The sequence below is a fragment of the Anabas testudineus genome, chromosome 18, assembly GCF_900324465.2.
Source record: "Anabas testudineus chromosome 18, fAnaTes1.2, whole genome shotgun sequence".
In the NCBI taxonomy this organism is placed as follows: domain Eukaryota; kingdom Metazoa; phylum Chordata; class Actinopteri; order Anabantiformes; family Anabantidae; genus Anabas; species Anabas testudineus.
In genome coordinates, this window is record NC_046627.1 from 6708119 (window position 1) to 6728422 (window position 20304).

General features: G+C 40.5%; 2 protein-coding genes across 2 annotated transcripts in view; both read left to right on the forward strand.

Annotated features, from left to right (window-relative positions):
• LOC113168127 (NACHT, LRR and PYD domains-containing protein 12-like) overlaps positions 1-20304 on the forward strand; it is a 260345-nt gene that overhangs the window by 135229 nt on the left and 104812 nt on the right. The gene's annotated exons all lie outside the window — the stretch shown is intronic.
• LOC113168720 (NLR family CARD domain-containing protein 3-like) overlaps positions 5331-20304 on the forward strand; it is a 434580-nt gene continuing 419606 nt past the window's right edge. The window contains exons 1-4 of the mRNA XM_033326636.1: positions 5331-5366; positions 5748-5852; positions 7427-7537; positions 9111-9221. Coding sequence (XP_033182527.1) covers positions 5749-5852; positions 7427-7537; positions 9111-9221 — 326 coding nt within the window. The 5' untranslated portion in view covers positions 5331-5366; position 5748. The remainder of the gene's footprint in view (positions 5367-5747; positions 5853-7426; positions 7538-9110; positions 9222-20304) is intronic.

Consider the following 20304-nt stretch of genomic DNA (forward strand, 5'->3'; position numbering starts at 1 on the left):
ATGCTCAATATTTCTACAATGTTTTTTCTTCTTTTGTATGATTCAAAATAGTTTGTTTTTGTCCCACACACAGCTCTGTTTTTCATGTTGATCTGTCCTTAAATAACAAGTCAAAGGCCAAAACCGAGGGTCGTCATTTAGAACTTGTTATCAGTCACTCTCCTCTGCAGCCTTTTAAACAGCCAGTCACTGAGTGGTTTGGTGTCATGGTTTGTAGAGACAGAATACGAATGGTAACCAAAAACTCCACAGCAATGGTCCAAAGAGGTTGAATTAATTCCAAGGTCAAAGTACATCAGTGTCAGATCTTAACATCAGCCACATCTTAGCATCAGTGCCTTTTTCCCCACTCCTCTCTCAAAATGTGTACAATATTGTTCTTAAACACATGTACACTCTTCTTCAGATAAACTGCTATTACTGGTCCTGAGGTTCTTCCTTGGTTCTGCTGGGGGTTCTTTCTCTCCAATATTTGTTCTGTAAAGTCTTAATCCTACTATATAAAGTGGCTTGAGATGACTTTGGTTATGATTTGGTGAAATAAACTGAATGAAGTTGAATTATTCTCGTCTGAAAACGGAAGTTTTCTTAATTTAAATTTTCTGAGTCATTGATGGAAGATGAGAGGAAGTCGACTCACAGTCGATGTGAAGCCCTGACTCAGGAAAACAAAATGATGTCAACTCAAAACCTGCAGGTAACAACATCATGTGACCTTCTATAAAGGAAATGAAGCAGACTGTTTGAAACAGCAGATCAGTAAACTCAGTAGTCAAAATACCGTCAGTCCATGTTAATGATGTATTTAGAAACCTGAACTGTGTCCTGGCCCCTTTTGACTCAATTGTTTTATCTGTATTTGTGACAGACATGCTGTTTTTATGTTTGTTTACAATACTGACTTTTTATGAAACAAGTTCCAGATCACTGAAAGACAAATATACTCACAGTGATTCAAAATATCTGCAATCAGAGGTTTTTTGTTAGAGGAAGGATTTTTCTTTTCCTTTTTTTTTATTTACATAGCGTGGTGTCAAACCACAGCACATCCACAGTGTGCAGCAATTGGTTCTTTGTTGTCTCCTATGACACAGGCAGCCTGAGACCACTTCAGAGTTTTAGATTAGTCCAGTGCCCAGGTTTGCTATCAGGTTTTCTAGCTTATATTTATCTTGGTTACAACTTTTCTGTAGTGTTGATCAAGTAAAATGTGAATAATAATGACTGAAATGAAATAAACCTTCTTAGCGGATGTGAGGAAACTCAGACATTCAGTGTCTGAATCATCTTGTTTCCTTTTGCCAAGTCAAAGACACTTCCATCTGGTTTTCAGTGCAATGATCACAGGTTTGTTTCTAATTGAAACTCAAATTCTGCACACTTTAAATTAAATGAATAATTATTGTAACATTATATAATTATAAGCAATTTTCAATTGTTGGCACAGTGAGTAGTTAAACACACGAGATAAACAGTCTATGATAGAAAAACATCCAGCAGGAGGCAGTAGAGGAGTTTCAGTTTGTCCTAAAACAAAGGATGATTTCAACACTTTCACTTTTTGTTCAACCTTCAAATAGCTTGTTGACAACAGAGCTCTGTTCCCACTGCAGACACAGTGATGTGAGCAGAACAAGACAGCATATCGAAAGAAGTATAGTAATGAGCCACCAGTTGTCTCTCGTCACTGGAATATAACGCCGTCAGGATTACTGCACCAGTTACAGTTTATGTGATTGTGACCTATCGACCACCGGGCCTGCTGGGAAACTTCTGTGATGACCTTGACATGCTGCTCTCCCAATTCCCTGAAGATGACACTCCTCTCATCATCTTGAGGGATCTCAACATACACCTGGACAAACCTCAGGCTGCTGAAGTTCTTTCACTACTGAACCAGTTTAACCTGAGACTTATTCCCACCACTCCTCCCACACACAGAACTGGCAAACACCTGGACCTCATTCACATGTGGAACTGCACCACAGATAACATCTCAATAACTCCTCTACATATATCAGATCACTTCTTCTTTCAACTCACAGTCTCTCTCCCAAACTTTACATACTCCTACTGCACAGTGGCACAAGTCCAAGACTCCAGCTGCTCTAGTGGAGTATCAGAGCCTCCTGCCATCATTTCTCACTGCGCTAATGCAAAAACAGGAGAAACTCACACTGTAACCAGGAAGCTTTCTTTCCAAGTGGCAGCCATCAGCTCCCAGTCCTTTTATTTGTACAGAGACATACTACTGACTTACTACCAAAACATTTCCTCTCTAGGAATGACCTCCTCAACATCAACCAGTCCAGCTTTCAGAGTGGTCACTCCACAGAAACGGCACTCCTGAAGGTCGTGGAATCCCTGTGGGCTGAAAATACACTGTTCTTTCTGTCCTCTCCACTCTAACTATTCATTGCTGTTTGGATGAGAGAGGCATCTTCAGACAGAAGTGTCAGACATGCCCTTTTCAACATCTAAACTACACAGCACATTGTGCAGGCTCTGGTCATATCTCAGCTAGATTGATTAAAAGTCACCTATTTTGCAGGTGTTTCCAGAGTTGTGTTTTGTCCAAGGACACCTCAGCAAGTACCCAGGAGGAACCGGGAATTGAACCACTCACCCCGGGGTTCATGGACGACTAACTGACCTTCTGCCACCCCCTTAGAGTCCTGGCTTCATGACAATACATGCTGAAATACAACTGACTGAAAACATTAATGCACATGAAATATTTGTATTTTTTATTTAATTAAAAAAATATCTAAAAGTCCAGCTGAGGCCCCCTGCTGACGAGGTCCTAGACTGCAGCTTATGTAGCCTGTGAGTCTACAACGAACCTGGTTGAAGCCAGACTCTTTCAAAACAACAGACATTTCACCTAGAAATAAAAGAAAATACTGTGAAAAATAAAGTACACTGTAATAATGTACATGTTGTAATATTATGTGTACTTACCTCACTGGGAGAGATCAAATCAAAGTGTTTCCACACTGGGAAAAACGTCCTTTTCCTTGTAGACTCCATTGAAACAAGCAGCAACACTATTAAACTGAACAACATCTCACTGCTCAGTTCTCCAACTTCCAACTCTACCACGAACTGTGTCTTTGTGTAGAGACATCGAGGAAACACTTCCTGAACCATGCAGAGAGACACTTCCTGGATAAGAAGACACAACTAGAAACTCTGAATCTTCTCTGCTCATCACTAGAGGTGAGTATCTGCAAACTCCAGCACAAACAGCAGCTTCAATGCTGCTAGAAAAGTTAGAAAGTGTCCGTCTGGTTTTCAGACGCACTTCATCTCAACAGACCTTTAGTTTCACTTCCTGGAACATTTCAGTCAAATGTGTCGTTTCAAACCGTCTTTAATGGACATAGAGTTAGTGGATGGTCTCTAGTTGAACACAGAGTCGTTGTTACTGTGGAGCTCCACTTACTGAGGACTGAAGGCAGCTTTTCCTGCCTCCATCAGCCTGTGGAGGAGGCGGAGATGAGCCGCTGCTCTCCCGCTGTCTGAGCCACTAAATGCGGTCTGAGCTCGGCCGGACAGCCGCTGGAGAACAGCTCCGACTTTCTCTGTCAGTAGATCCTCACTACAGGACTCATGGGGTTAAATAATGTTCATATAGAATAGAATAAGAAATAAAAGAAGACAGTGATCCAGGAAGTAGTCTCTTCCTCGGTCCCAGATGTTCAGTGTTTCATGTCCACTGGACTCAGAACTCAGGTCTGCAGTTGGACTCTGGGAGAATTATTACAGATGAAACAACTCAAGTAGTTGGTACATTAAAGTACATCATTTATCAAAGTAATAGTATCACGTTTCATTCTATCCATTCATATGATGAGATACTTGTACTTTACTTGAAGGTACTTTTACTCCACTACAGAGGAAGCTGATCTGTGATGTATTAGTACACATTCACCACCTGTCAGTACATGAAGTGAACTTCACCTTTACCTGCTGCAACATTAGTGATGTTTACACAGTAATACACATTAAAATCAGTCAAATCTGTGCAGTACTTTTACTTCATGTATTTTTGTTGTGTTGATGGTGAGTTGTGCAGACATCATCTCTGCTGCTGCACTGTAGCTGTTGCTGCTGTGGTTTCCTGTCTGTTTCTGTTCAGGACTCACATAAATGAACCCCCACCCCCCCTCTGCAAACACAGCACATGTGTCCAGGAATCATTAGAGTAGATTGTTGTACAGCAAACTGCTGATTCTCAGTCATTTCCAGACCTACAGTGTAGTAAGTCTGTTTGTAGAAACTCTATTTAGACTTTGATTTGACTGAGGCACAGAGGAAGTTTACTGTACATGCAGTTTTTAAAGTATCTCCATGATTTTCTCAGATAACACAGATGATCAGATTATTTTTCTGTGTTTATCTCTAAATGTTGTTTAGTGGTGGAAAAGTTAGTGAAGTATCAGCATCAGTCCAAATGACTGAGTGAGTGTAAATTCAATTCAATTCAATTCAATTTTATTTGTAGAGCGCTTTTTACAATTGACATTGTCACAAAGCAGCTTTACACAACCAAAGAACAGTACATGAACAGTGTATGTGTATGAGTCATAATAATGTGATTGTCCCTGATGAGCAAGCCGAGGGCGACAGTGGCAAGGAAAAACTCCCTGAGAAGGCAACAGGAAGAAACCTTGAGAGGAACCAGACTCAACAGGGAACCCATCCTCATATGGGTGATTACATGCTGTGTAGGCAGCAGTCCAGTATAACAGTTAATGTCTTTAAGTTAATATGGAGTCCAGTTAGTTATTGCAGGCAGACTTGTTCCATTCCTTGACTATCGAGCGTTGAGTCGAGACCTCCAAGAAACAGCTTCCGACGTCCGCCGAGGCCGGGACCGACATCATAGTAGCTTGTGACCAATCCAGTCTCCAAACGCATCCCAAAGGGCAAACGGTGGATCCAGGCGACGAGATCTCCAGCCAATGTAAATGTTGGTCCATCATCCTGTGTGTGCTGGGCTGCAGCTTCATGCCTCCATCTAGTGGACTGATAGTAGAAGTAGAGCAGCTGATGGCAGCTTCCTCTGCCTCCCACTGCTGTCTGACTGCATTCAAGTGACACTGATATGAAAGAGGAAAGAAGAGCCAATCAGTGGAGGAGCAGCTGATCTTTGTCCAGGAGAAATGATGGAAAGGAGGATTTCAGTTTTCACTGCACATCAATGATTTGTGTTTCCTCTCCACATGAAGGTAGAAAGTGTGTGTGAGCTGATGTGGATGTGGATTCAGCAGCATGGATCAGTGTGAGGACAGAGAGGAGGGAGTCCCTCCCTCTAAAACCACTCTGTGTGGGGACCATGAGAGCCAGACCAAAGCTCAGAGGTGAGATGAGGATCTCTAACTGTCCATGACTCTTCTTCATGTCAGAGCTCAGCAGCAACAATCACTGCTCCATCATTATTCACACTCACTGTCACATCTGCTACTCAGCTGCTTACTAAAAGTTTAGAAGAACTAATGATGAACTATGAACTGTCTTAGTGAACAAAGAGTCCAACCACTGATTAGTCAACTCATCCACTAAGATCAAACAGCATCTTTCATCAGATTCCATGTTGATGAACAGGAGAACGTTCCTCATCCACTGTCTTCTTACTGATTCTCTATCTGCTTCCAACATTTCAGCTGCTGACAGTCTGCTCACAGTTCATCTGTTTTCAGCATTAAACGACTTTTCATTTGTCACTTGTTGGTTTGTATCAGGATGCAGCAGCAGAGACCAGACTCTCCTGAACCCAGCTGGGTCTCGAGTGACCGGTCTATGGATCGTCCTGTTGTCTTTAATGTTAAACAACCTGTTTATAGAAGGTGAGAGTTTCAAACTGAACTTTATTTTCTGATTCTCCTGAAAACAGGAATTAAGTCTTGGTCCAGATCTTCTTGGTCTGTTTCAGGACTGAACTACCTGCTTAGTTACACTGTAAAAACATCTCTACTAACAAACTAACTGATTTTCTAAGTGATGTTGAACCAGAATAAAAATCTCTCCAGTATAAAATACAATCGAACCTTAAAGGACCAGTTTACATTTCTTCAAGTGTGTCTTCAAACAGCAGTCAGGTGTCCATGGGATCACTGAACCAGGTTTTAATAGTTGTTGATTTAGAGCAGACAGTGAATCAGGAAGTAGCTGCAGCTTTGGAGCCCAGAGAGCACATTAGTCTTTGACTTAGCTTCTTTAATGTCTGATTACCATGTAGCACTTTAAATAGTTTTCTATCATTTTCACTTCTTCTGTCTGTCTTTACTGTAGGACAGTAAATAATTTGTAACCTTATCTAATAAAAATACCCAGGTTTCCAGACAGTGGACTGGTTTTTGATAAGGTCCAACATCTATATGAAGGAGCGAGCTGTGTGTTGATCACTGTAGCTAACGTTAGTCCAGCTGAGCTCAGACCATGTCCCAGAGATGTCACCAGTAAAATCCATCTACCCTCAGTGGAGGGGGGGCTGCTCACAGTTCATCATGTTTAATGTGACAGTCAGACGGAAGTAGTTTTTACACACAATGAGAAATTTCCTAATGATGAGGGGATGTTTTCTAATATTTCGTGGTCCTTACATATTATAGCTTCAAGTAAATGTAAAAAAACATCAAACATTGAAGTATCAAAAGTAAAAGTACTTATATTATATAACATTTATGAACAATAATTATTGTATTCATCACTTTTATGTCACAGCAGTAGTGATAAAGCTGATTTGAACCCTTATTTACAGATCTCATGATAATATTTTCTTTATTTAATTTTAAGGTGAATTTCATTTTGTGCTGCTGAGTAGTTTGTCAGTAAAGTCTGATTTTACTGTGTAGAGCTGGAACTGATTGTAGTTAATCTGTGATCTTTTCCGATCACCCTCCACAGTTTGTCTTTCATATAAACAATACATTAATGCACATTACTTAATTCAGTAACATACATTAACTAACAGGTAAGTAAAGTTAACTAAAGCATCATGTTGATGTTTGTTTATTCATTTATCTTCATGTTGACATTTGTTAACTTGTAAAGTTTAGGTTACACTTTATAAACGAGAGCTGAATAACCGCTACAATAAGAGTCACAGACAGCCTTAATAAATGATACCTATGTTTAAGTAATTCTTATTCAGCACTCGTGGCCATAGATATTAAGGTGTTACTGAAGAGGTTCCACTTTATCAGGATGCAGCAGCCGAGACCAGAGTCTCCTGAACCCAGCTGGTTCTCCATGAAGAACCAGGTCTAAGACTGGTCTTAACTTTAAAGTTGGACAACCTGATGATAGAAGATAAGAATTTTAAACTGAACTTTGTTATAATCTGATTCTCCTCGTCTCACAGTTCATCTGTTTTTAGCTTCAAACTACTTTTCATTTGTCACTTGTTGGTTTGTATCAGGATGAAGCAGCAGAGACCAGACTCTTCTGAACTCGACTGTGTCTCCATGAAGAGTGACTGGTCTATGGATAAACCTATTAACTTTAATGTTAAACAGCCTGTTTATAGAAGGTAAGAGCTTAAAATTGAACTTTTTTTCTGATTCTCCTAAAAACAAGAATCAAGTCTTGGTCCAGATCTTCATGGTCTGTTTCAGGACTGAACTACCTGCTTAGTTACACTGCAAAAACATCTCTACTAACAAACTAACTGATTTTCTAAGTGATGTTGAACCAGAATAAAAATCTCTCCAGTATAAAATACAATCGAACCTTAAAGGACCAGTTTACATTTCTTCAAGTGTGTCTTCAAACAGCAGTCAGGTGTCCATGGGATCACTGAACCAGGTTTTAATAGTTGTTGATTTAGAGCAGACAGTGAATCAGGAAGTAGCTGCAGCTTTGGAGCCCAGAGAGCACATTAGTCTTTGACTTAGCTTCTTTAATGTCTGATTACCATGTAGCACTTTAAATAGTTTTCTATCATTTTCACTTCTTCTGTCTGTCTTTACTGTAGGACAGTAAATAATTTGTAACCTTATCTAATAAAAATACCCAGGTTTCCAGACAGTGGACTGGTTTTTGATAAGGTCCAACATCTATATGAAGGAGCGAGCTGTGTGTTGATCACTGTAGCTAACGTTAGTCCAGCTGAGCTCAGACCATGTCCCAGAGATGTCACCAGTAAAATCCATCTACCCTCAGTGGAGGGGGGGCTGCTCACAGTTCATCATGTTTAATGTGACAGTCAGACGGAAGTAGTTTTTACACACAATGAGAAATTTCCTAATGATGAGGGGATGTTTTCTAATATTTCGTGGTCCTTACATATTATAGCTTCAAGTAAATGTAAAAAAACATCAAACATTGAAGTATCAAAAGTAAAAGTACTTATATTATATAACATTTATGAACAATAATTATTGTATTCATCACTTTTATGTCACAGCAGTAGTGATAAAGCTGATTTGAACCCTTATTTACAGATCTCATGATAATATTTTCTTTATTTAATTTTAAGGTGAATTTCATTTTGTGCTGCTGAGTAGTTTGTCAGTAAAGTCTGATTTTACTGTGTAGAGCTGGAACTGATTGTAGTTAATCTGTGATCTTTTCCGATCACCCTCCACAGTTTGTCTTTCATATAAACAATACATTAATGCACATTACTTAATTCAGTAACATACATTAACTAACAGGTAAGTAAAGTTAACTAAAGCATCATGTTGATGTTTGTTTATTCATTTATCTTCATGTTGACATTTGTTAACTTGTAAAGTTTAGGTTACACTTTATAAACGAGAGCTGAATAACCGCTACAATAAGAGTCACAGACAGCCTTAATAAATGATACCTATGTTTAAGTAATTCTTATTCAGCACTCGTGGCCATAGATATTAAGGTGTTACTGAAGAGGTTCCACTTTATCAGGATGCAGCAGCCGAGACCAGAGTCTCCTGAACCCAGCTGGTTCTCCATGAAGAACCAGGTCTAAGACTGGTCTTAACTTTAAAGTTGGACAACCTGATGATAGAAGATAAGAATTTTAAACTGAACTTTGTTATAATCTGATTCTCCTCGTCTCACAGTTCATCTGTTTTTAGCTTCAAACTACTTTTCATTTGTCACTTGTTGGTTTGTATCAGGATGAAGCAGCAGAGACCAGACTCTTCTGAACTCGACTGTGTCTCCATGAAGAGTGACTGGTCTATGGATAAACCTATTAACTTTAATGTTAAACAGCCTGTTTATAGAAGGTAAGAGCTTAAAATTGAACTTTTTTTCTGATTCTCCTAAAAACAAGAATCAAGTCTTGGTCCAGATCTTCATGGTCTGTTTCAGGACTGAACTACCTGCTTAGTTACACTGTAAAAACATCTCTACTAACAAACTAACTGATTTTCTAAGTGATGTTGAACCAGAATAAAAATCTCTCCAGTATAAAATACAATCTAACCTTAACTCTAAAGTTGGACCACCTGATGATAGAGAATTTTAAACTGAACTTTGTTATAATCTGATTCTCCTCGTCCAGATCTTATTCAATAATTCAGTCACTTTTTAGTCATTTTTAAGTTACATTTGCATCAATACAACTTATAATTGATATTTAAGTACAGTTTAAAGTTTCTAGCAACATTTTATAACAATAAAACATCTTTTTTCTTTGTGAACAAAACACTATTTATCTCACTCTAACATTACGTAAATGTATAATAAAAAAAAAACATCTTAATGACTTGCTCGACATAGTTTCACAGTTTCTTTGCTGCCGAAAGTGTAGTGAAAAAAATAAAAGTTTGAGTTAAATGAAACAGTAAAATGATTAGTACTGAATCAACAATCATCAGAAAATCAAAAGCAAATGTCAGACGTTACCAGGTCACCTGGTAAGAAGTTCCTCTCTATTCTCCCCAATGACCTCTGTCAAGCAGCAGATGACAGCATGTCGTCCACCAACCACACACTGCAGGTTAACAGACAGAAAAGACATTTAGCAGAGAAGATTACTGTACATACTGCAAATATGGTTGAAACTTTACTTAAATTAATATTTTCTCCTCAGAGTTCAGCAGCAGAGCTCAGAGGTTCACAGGGATCAGTCTGACCAGCAGCATCGACCAGACCTGGACTCTGTATTTAAGGTCTGTACATGTACAATCACACTTTCACTATGAACTACATAAAACCCAGATTGAATACAAACCAACCATTCGGGTCCTAAAAGAGTCCATGCTGCTCTGTTCAGACCAGCAGGTCTTCAGACTGACACATGAATCACATGTTGTCTTCTACCAGTTTAAATAAAATGTTCACTTCTCATTCTGTTCCAGCTGCTGGAGGAGAACATTGTCACTTTTGTGAAGAACGAGTTGAAGAAGATCCAGAAGGTTCTGAGTCCAGATTACCCACAATGTTTAGACAGTCAGAGGGAGGATGAGGAGGTGTTGTATGGTGATGATGAAGAGCAGAGGAGGAGCAGCAGAGAGGCATTTCTGAAGATCACACTGAACTTCCTGAGGAGAATGAAGCAGGAGGAGCTGGCTGACTGTCTGCAGAGCAGTAAGAGGATTTCTCTAAACATTTAACATCATGGACAAATAAGACATTTACTGAGAGCTGAAGATGTGGAGTGTTAATATGTTGAAATGTGAATCATTTAGGGTCATGAAACTGTCAAACTGTGTTTTCATTAGAAATTATATTGATCATGTTTTTGTGGTTTCATTCAGGAACTCCTGCTGCAGTTTGTCAGCGTGAACTTAAATCTAATCTGAAGAAGAAGTTTCAGTGTGTGTTTGAGGGGATTGCTAAAGCAGGAAACCCAACCCTTCTGAACCAGATCTACACAGAGCTCTACATCACAGAGGGAGGGACTGGAGAGGTCAATGATGAACATGAGGTCAGACAGATTGAAACAGCATCCAGGAAACCAGACAGACCGGAAACAACTATCAGACAAGAAGACATCTTTAAAGGCTCACCTGGAAGAGAGGAACCAATCAGAACAGTGATGACAAAGGGAGTGGCTGGCATTGGGAAAACAGTGTTAACACAGAAGTTCACTCTGGACTGGGCTGAAAACAAAGCCAACAAGGACATACAGTTCACATTTCCATTGACTTTCAGAGAGCTGAATGTGCTGAAAGAGAAAAAGTTCAGCTTGGTGGAACTTGTTCATCCCTTCTTTACTGAAACAAAAGAAGCAGGAATCAGCAGGTTTGATGAGTTCCAGGTTGTGTTCATCTTGGACGGTCTGGATGAGTGTCGACTTCCTCTGGACTTCCACAACAATCAGATCCTGACTGATGTGACAGAGTCCACCTCAGTGGATGTGCTGCTGACAAACCTGATCAGGGGGAACCTGCTTCCCTCTGCTCGCCTCTGGATAACCACGCGACCTGCAGCAGCCAATCAGATCCCTCCTGAGTGTGTTGACATGGTGACAGAGGTCAGAGGGTTCACTGACCCACAGAAGGAGGAGTACTTCAGGAAGAGGTTCAGAGATGAGGAGCAGGCCAGAAGAATCATCTCCCACATCAAGACATCACGAAGCCTCCACATCATGTGTCACATCCCAGTCTTCTGCTGGATCACTGCTACAGTTCTGGAGGATGTGTTGAAAACCAGAGAGGGAGGAGAGCTGCCCAAGACCCTGACTCAGATGTACATCCACTTCCTGGTGGTTCAGTCTAAAGTGAAAAATATCAAGTATGATGGAGGAGCTGAGACAGATCCACACTTGAATAAAAAAAGTAGGAAGATGATCAAGTCTCTGGGAAAACTGGCTTTTGAGCAGCTGCAGAAAGGAAACCTGATCTTCTATGAATCAGACCTGACAGAGTGTGGCATCGATATCAGAGCAGCCTCAGTGTACTCAGGAGTGTTCACAGAGATCTTTAAAGAGGAGAGAGGACTGTACGAGGACAAGGTGTTCTGCTTCGTCCATCTGAGTGTTCAGGAGTTTCTGGCTGCTCTTCATGTCCACCTGACCTTCATCAACTCTGGAGTCAATCTGCTGTCTGAAGAACGGTCAGCTTCTCTGAGGTTCAAACTGTTTAGACCTGAACTAAAAGTTCTCCACCAGAGTGCTGTGGACAAGGCTGTACAGAGTCCAAATGGACACCTGGACTTGTTTCTTCGCTTTCTCCTCGGTCTTTCACTGCAGACCAATCAGATTATCCTACAAGGTCTGAAGACAAAGACAGGAAGTAGATCACAGACCAATCAGGAAACAACTGAGTACATCAAGAAGAAGATCAAAGAGACTCCCTCAGCAGAGAAAAGCATCAACCTGTTTCACTGTCTGAATGAACTGAATGATCATTCTCTAGTGGAGGAGATCCAACAGTACCTGAGATCAGGAAGTCTCTTCACATATAAACTCTCTCCTGCTCAGTGGTCAGCTCTGGTCTTTATTTTACTGTCATCAGAAAAAGATCTGAACGTGTTTGACCTGAAGAAATACTCTGCTTCAGAGGAGGCTCTTCTGAGGCTGCTGCCAGTGGTGAAAGCTACTAAAAAAGCTTTGTAAGTATGTGGATAGTTGAATGTCCATTAAAGTCTTGACCAGAGAATCCATAGTTTTAGACCCAAACTGTTTAAATTTCTTAATGTCAGGATTTTTGACTTGCAGAAGTTTCCCATCAGCAGTTTAGTTCTACGATATACATATTTTTATTTATTGTCTAGTCTGAATATATTTTATTATACCTATTTTTTTAACAGTCAACATTATTCAATTTTATTCAGTTTTATTTGTATTGTGCCAATTCACAAAATAAGTTATCTCAGAGCACTTTACAGTGCAAGGTTTAAGACCATACAGATTATAATTATCCAAAAAATGATACAGAAAACCCAACAATCCAATTTGAGCAAGCTTTAGGCAACAGAGGAAAAACTTGCTTTAGAGCAGTGCTTCTCCATTATTTTCTGTTACGCCCCCGCCCCCAGGAAGAAGTAAACATTTGCGCTGACACATTAAACATACCGGTCTTTCCTCGTCTCTCCTCGTGCTACATAACCTTCGTCATATTTCCTCGTCTTAGCTTTCGGGTGACTTTCATTTGTGTCTTTATGTCCGTCTCTGTCCGCCTTTCTTTTCATCCCTGTTAAATATTTTTTCATGGTGTCTCTTCAGTGTTTGTTCACTACACTTTAAACCTCCCGCTCCATACTCAGTGCAGTAACACCATAGAGCCAATACTGTCTGCGCACACTCAATGACAATGAGAGCGCCACTGCCTTCTACAGTGCTTGATGTGCAATTACCCTTTATTCTAGTACGGCCAAAAAGCATATTTCCTGGGGTCACGCACGCCCCCCTAACATCGCACGGCCCCACTATTTGAGTAGTACTGCTTTAGAGGAAGAAACCTCCAGCAGAACCAGGCTCATAGTGGGCGGCCATCTGCCTCGACCTGTTGGGGTGAGTGGAAAGAGAAGAGAAAAAAGAACGGCAGGCAACAAAAACAACAACAAGCAGCAAGAACATTGGGCAGGTCAACTGGAGTGTGTTTTGGATTTTGGCCCCCTGTGCAATTGAGTTTGACACCCCTGATATAGGATAAAGGAGAGGAGCTCAGTTTGTCAGTAGAGGTCCCCCAGCAGACTAACCTATATCAGCATAACTAAGCGATGGTTAAGAGTCATCTGTTCCATGTCTAACTATAAGCTTTATAAAAAAAGGAAAGTTTTAAGTCTAGTCTTAAATGTAGAGAGGGTGTCTGCCTCCGGAACCTGAACTGGAAGCTGGTTCCACAGGAGAGGGGCTTGATAGCTAAAGGCTCTGCATCCCATTCTACACCTGGAAACTCTGGGAAACCACAAGTAAACCTGCAGAACGGAGAGTTTTGCTGGGAAAATATGGAACTATGAGGTCTTTCAGATAAGATGGAGCCTGGTTATTAAGTGATTTATAAGTGAGGAGAAGAATTTTAAATTCAATTCTGGATTTTACAGGGAGCCAATGGAGAGAAGCTAACGTTGAAGAAATATGATCTCTCTTGCTAATTCCAGTCAGAACTCTGGCTGCAGCATTTTGGATTAACTGGAGGCTTTTTAATGAGTTATTGGGACAAACTATTAATAAGGAATTACAATAGTCCAGTCTGGAAGAAACAAATGCATGGACTAGTTTTTCAGCATCACTTTGGGACAGGATGCTCCTAATTTTAACAATGTTTCTCAGGTGAAAAAAGGCAGTTCTAGAGATTTCTTTAATGTATGAGATGAAGGAGATATCCTGGTCAAAGATAACTCCCAGATTTCTTACAGTATTACTTGAGGCCAGAACTAAATCATCAATGGTGAGAATGTGTTTAGACATAGTGTCTCTGTGATTTTTGGGCCCAAACGGTATAACCTCTGTCTTGTCTGGATTTAGGAGAAGGAAATTGGAGGACATCCAGGCCTTTATGTCTTTTAAACATTCTTGAAGTTTGACTAATTGATTAGTTTCTCCTGGTTTCATAGATAAGTATAGCTGGGTATCATCTGCATAACAATGGAAATTTATGGAGTGTTTCCTAATAATATTGCCTAAAGGGGACATATATAAAGTGAAAAGAATCGGTCCAAGCACAGATCCCTGTGGAACTCCATAGCTGACTTTGCTGTGCATGGAAGACTCATCATTAACGTGTACAAACTGAAATCTATCTGATAGATACGATTTAAACCACTCTAGTGCTGTTCCTTTGATTCCAATGACATGTTCTAGTTTATGTAATAAAATGTTGTGATCTATAGTGTCGAATGCAGCACTAAGATCTAACAAGATGAGTATAGAGAGTAGTCCATTGTCTGATGCTAATAGAAAATCATTAGTAACCTTTACCAGTGCTGTTTCTGTACTATGATGTACTCTAAATCCTGACTGGAAATCTTCATACAAGTTAATGCTGCGCAGGTGGTCGTACAATTGCTTAGAAACTACCTTTTCAAGAATTTTAGAGATAAAGGGCAGATTGGATATTGGTCTATAATTCGCTAAAACCCCTGAGTCCAGAGTGGGCTTTTTGAGTAGGGGCTTGACTACAGCAACCTTAAAAGCCTGTGGTATGTAGCCTAATTGTAAGGATAGATTGACCTAATCTAATATGGACGTGCTGATCAAAGGTAAAACATCTTTGGGGAGTCTAGTCGGGATGGGGTCTAAGAGACATGTTGATGGTTTAGCACTAGAACTACGACAGACGGGTCAAATGACAATATACCTAGGAGCCCGGCAGTGTGGTCAAATGACCACCTGGCCCCCTGTGGAGAGCTGCTTTTATTATGTTAACACGGTCGTTACCGGCGGGGGGGGGGGCATATTCTTCTTCCTTCTCCAAAGCGGGATGACAAGTCCTCTTTGGTGCTTTATCCGTTGGTCACGTAACACATAAATAGAACTAACGAACACATCGCAACATTGGTCTGTATCTATGGGTATTTTGGTTCTCACATCTACAGACATGGAAATCAGGTGGGTCACTGACCCATGGGTTGAATGGCCCACCTGATGGCCCAAATCACGCCAGTCACCATTCAGAAGTGGGAAACAGTTCTCCGGTGCATAAAAGAATGTCCTCACTGTAACAATGGCATCATAACACTGCACTGGAGAACTGCACCTAGTTTAGAGACAAAGACAACTTGTCGTCCCTCTTTGGAGAACTGCTTCGACGTCATGTTACGGTGTCCGGCCCCGCTCCGTGTCACACTGTGTGGATGCGTTCGTTAGTTCTATGTATGTGTTATGTGACCAACGGATAAAGCATCAAAGACAACTTGTCATCCCGCTTTGGAGAAGGAAGAAGAAGATGTGTGTGGATGTCTCCATAAGATGGCTTGGTAAGGCAGAGCTTCAGCCGGCCTCCCTTCCCCTTGTAGTGTGTCAGAGACAACCCTCCCCCCATCTGCCCCCACCCAGACGTGTGCCGGTAACGACCGTCTTAACATAATAAAAGCAGCTGTCCACAGGGGGCCAGGTACAGCAAGCGGGTCATTGGACCACACTGCCGGGCTCCTAGGTATGACCAGAAAAGTCAGTAGTCCTAGTGTTAGAACAGGGGTCACTAACAAGGCGGACCACGGTCCAGATCTGGACCCAGAAGCTGTCCCATACGGACCCGGAGCTACAGACCAAACCGAACGTTTTGATTTCAAATCTAGCGGGACACCTTAATTTTAATCGGCGCAGCTATCGCGATCTTTACGGTAGTTATTAAGCGGACGCAAGAACGCTTTGGCCAATTGAATGCAAGTTGAGCATCCCAAGTGACTCCACTTAGCCAATCGATTCTGTGGATCACAGGCGGTAAATTTAGCGACTCAACAGTAGATGAGAGAAAGTTTGAGGTTGGAAAGGAATTAATAAAGAAAGACGATGATAACAGACAGAGAGGAGAGTGATACAGACGACAGAGAGGAAAGATACAGACAGAGAAAGTTGATAAAAGGACGGTGAGACTGAAAAAGGAAGAGAGAAATATAAAAAGGTCCAAAAAGAGAAAAGTGGACAGTGAAAATAGAGTTTTTAATCCAGAATGAACAGACTCCTTTCTGTTCATATTACCCACTGGGAGCACTAAACCGGTGCGTCTGATGTGTTCAGAAACTGTGGCTCTTATTAAAAGAGCCAATGTCAAACGGCATTATGAGACAAAACACAAAGGTTTTGAACACACATACCCACTGAAATCTGAAGTGTGATCACAGAGAGTTCCTAGTCTCAGAGCCCGGTATGAGCAGTCCACCAGGATCTTGAGCCACAAGCTCAGTTTGATGTTACATAACAATAAATTTGTCAAAAGGTTTTTGAATTGTACTGAATTAATTTGATTTGACAGTCAAGTATTAATTACATGCAGGCTACTTAATAATATATTGTGGTAAATAGTTGGACATTATAATCTTCTGGACCTTTGCTTTTAAAAATATTGTGTAACCGGACCTCTTTAAATTTTTGTTGAATACCCCTGGTTTAGAGGAATTAATTACTGAAATTAATTCAGAATGATCTACGGGGAGGAAGCAGTCTAAGTACGAGCGTGGATCTAGAGTTATTGTACAATCCATGCTATATGCAGGGAGGATCTGATCAATTTTTTCTCTTATAGTTATGATTTTATTTGTAAAGAAATTCATAAAATCATTGCTGCTGAGAGTTGAGGGAATACTAGGCTCAACAGAGCTATGACTCTTTGTCAGCCTGGCTACAGTGCTGAAAAGAACCTAGGGTTGTTCTTATTGCCTCTATTAATGAGGAGTAATATGAGGTTCTAGCTTTACAGATATTTTATATTATTAAACTATCTTTCCAGGCTAGGCAATATTCATCTAAATTGGTGGAACGCCACCTCCTTTCCGTTGTACGTGATCTTTGCTTTAAGCTACAGATTTGTGAAATGTACCATGGAGCTAACTTCCTCTGATTCACTAGCTTCTTTTTCAGAGGAGCAACAGTATTAAATATTGTTCAGAGTGAAGCATCAGTAATATTAACAAGACTGTCCACTTGTGCTGGAGTAACTTTGAAGTGGCTGCCCTCCTTTGTCTTGGTACATTGCTCTGAAATAAAAGATGGAATAAGTTCCTTAAATTTTCACATAAACATCTACTGTAGTGAAGTAGATGATATAGATAATAATTTAACACAGTTTAACACAGATTTTGTCATCTTATACATCACTGTTTTTCAGACTGTGTGGCTGTAACCTCTCAAACAGAAGCTGCAAAGCTCTGTCCTCAGTTCTCAGCTCCCAGTCCTCTAGTCTGAGAGAATTGGACCTGAGTAACAACGACCTGCAGGATTCAGGAGAGGAGCTTCTGTCTGCTGGACTGGTGAATCCACACTGTAAACTGGAAACTCTCAGGTCAGGTCAAGTTTCTGTTTTAAATAACTGGAGGCATTTAAAAAGTCCAAAACTGCTGATAGAAGAGAGACCCAAGCAAATTAAACTTTCTAATGTCATGCTTTCTAAGTTGCAGAAGGGTCTCATCAGTGTTTTTACAGTATATAAAATACTTGTATTTTCTTGTCTGATTTTATTTCATTGTGTTGTATCTTTTTAGTACAGAGTCAATATTAAAGGTGATTACCGTTCAACACAAATGTTGTCATGTTATACATCACTGTTTTTCAGACTGAGTGGCTGTAAACTCTCAGAGAGAAGCTGTGAAGCTCTGTCCTCAGTTCTCAGCTCCCAGTCATGTAGTCTGAGAGAACTGGACCTGAGAAACAACAACCTGCAGGATTCAGGAGTAAAGCTTCTGTCTGCTGAACTGGAAAAACCACACTGTAAACTGGAAACTCTCAGGTCAGGTCAAGACAAGACAAGACAGAGACCCAAACAGATTAAACTTTCTTATGTCATGCTTTCTAAGTTGCAGAAGGGTCTCATCAGTGTTTTTACAGTACATAAAATACTTGTATTTTCTTGTCTGATTTTATTTCATTGTGTTGTATCTCTTTAGTACAGAGTCAATATTAAAGGCGATTACCGTTCAACACAAATGTTGTCATGTTATACATCACTGTTTTTCAGACTGAGTGGCTGTAACCTCTCAGAGAGAAGCTGTGAAGCTCTGTCCTCAGTTCTCAGCTCCCAGTCTTCTAGTCTGAGAGAACTGGACCTGAGTAACAACAACCTGCAGGATTCAGGAGTGAAGCTTTTGTCTGCTGGACTGGAGAATCCACACTGTGAATTAGAAACTCTCAGGTTAGGTTTCATTAACTTAAACATACTTTTATGCAGACAGGATTTTTCCCTTTTTTGTTAATGTTGTTGTCAAAGGTATAGTGGCAAAAAGAAAGGAAAGTCACTGTTTATAATTTTCTGATTGTGTGCAGAAAGTAGTCATTATATGGCCAGATCTTCCTCAAAGTCACAGAAATAAAAATTTTTTATATATAATATTTCTAACTGATGAAATGAAACAAAACATTCATGATTTTAACTATCTTTATTCTATAGACATGTAGCTCTAAACCACACCTCCATTCTATACTCTATTCTATACTGTTGATTTGACCTAGTTGACGTGTGAAATCAGTGTTTCACTTACTTTCATCAGCTTAGAAATATTATGTTTGTTAATATTTGTGACTTGTGGTGAAGATCACATATTCATATTTCATTAAGAATTGATGCAAAATCAAAAATGGAAATAGTTCACTTACATTTTCTTTCTCCTGTATGTGACTAAATTTGCTTCAAATACCAATAGGAGTATGTGATGTTGGTCTGTACAAGAAACACCACCACTGAGTCTGAATTGTTGTGTGTGTCTGCAGACTGTCAGGCTGTCTGATCACAGAGGAAGGCTGTGCTACTCTGGCCTCAGCTCTGAGCTCCAACCCCTCCCATCTGAGAGAGCTGGACCTGAGCTACAATCATCAAGGAGACGCAGGAGTGAAGCTACTGTCTGCTGGACTGGAGGATCCACATTGGAGACTGGACACTCTTAGGTATGGAGAGGCCTGCTGCAGCCACAGACAATGTATAATGGTGTATTAAATGAGGATGTCAATCATTAATCAATGTAATAATTTTATCAATTAAAATCTATATTAACTTATGATGCAGAAGTTGAGGGTGTGAGATGTAATTGTCAGAAAATGTCCTGTATTCCTCTGTTGTACCTGGTTGCTCCACTAGGTGGTGCCTCTGTTTGTTTAGATGAGTTAAACAAACTCATCTCTTTGCCATGAAAGGAAGAAAAATGTGTCAGCATCAGTTTGTGTCTCACTGTGGAGTCGTGTTGATGAACACTGCAGCAGAAAGTAGTTTTGTGCTGGAAACATTTCCTCTCAGCTGATGACAAATCTTCACTGAAGCACTTTACATTCAGCAAAGAAAATAATAATAATAATGTCACGAGCTGGAGGAAGGACTCCATGGCCAGAGATACACAGGACAGAACTGAGTGGTCAATTTTTAGTTATAACTACAGAGCAACAATAAATGAATGAATTCAAGAGTCACTAGATGGGAGGAGATGACGTAGGGTGAAACCCAGGGTCTGGGTGGAAACCGGAAAAAACACGAAGGAGATCCAAACAGTATGAGCAGGGAAGAGAACAACGAGGGACAAAACAGATCAGAGGAGACACTCACTGATCCAGAGGGGTGGACGGGAAGCAAGGTCAGGTCAGGCTGGTCCAGTGAGGGGGAATCCAGGGTAGAAGGGGTGCAGGTCCAAGAAAGGGAATCAGGTTCAGGTCTGGTACCATGAGCAGAGGGAACGACGGGGAGTAAACAGAACGCACAGCACCAGGGGGTCAGGCAAGAGATGGGGTCCAGAGCAGGCAGAGTCCGAAAAATCCAAAACAAGTCAGTCCAAGAGAGT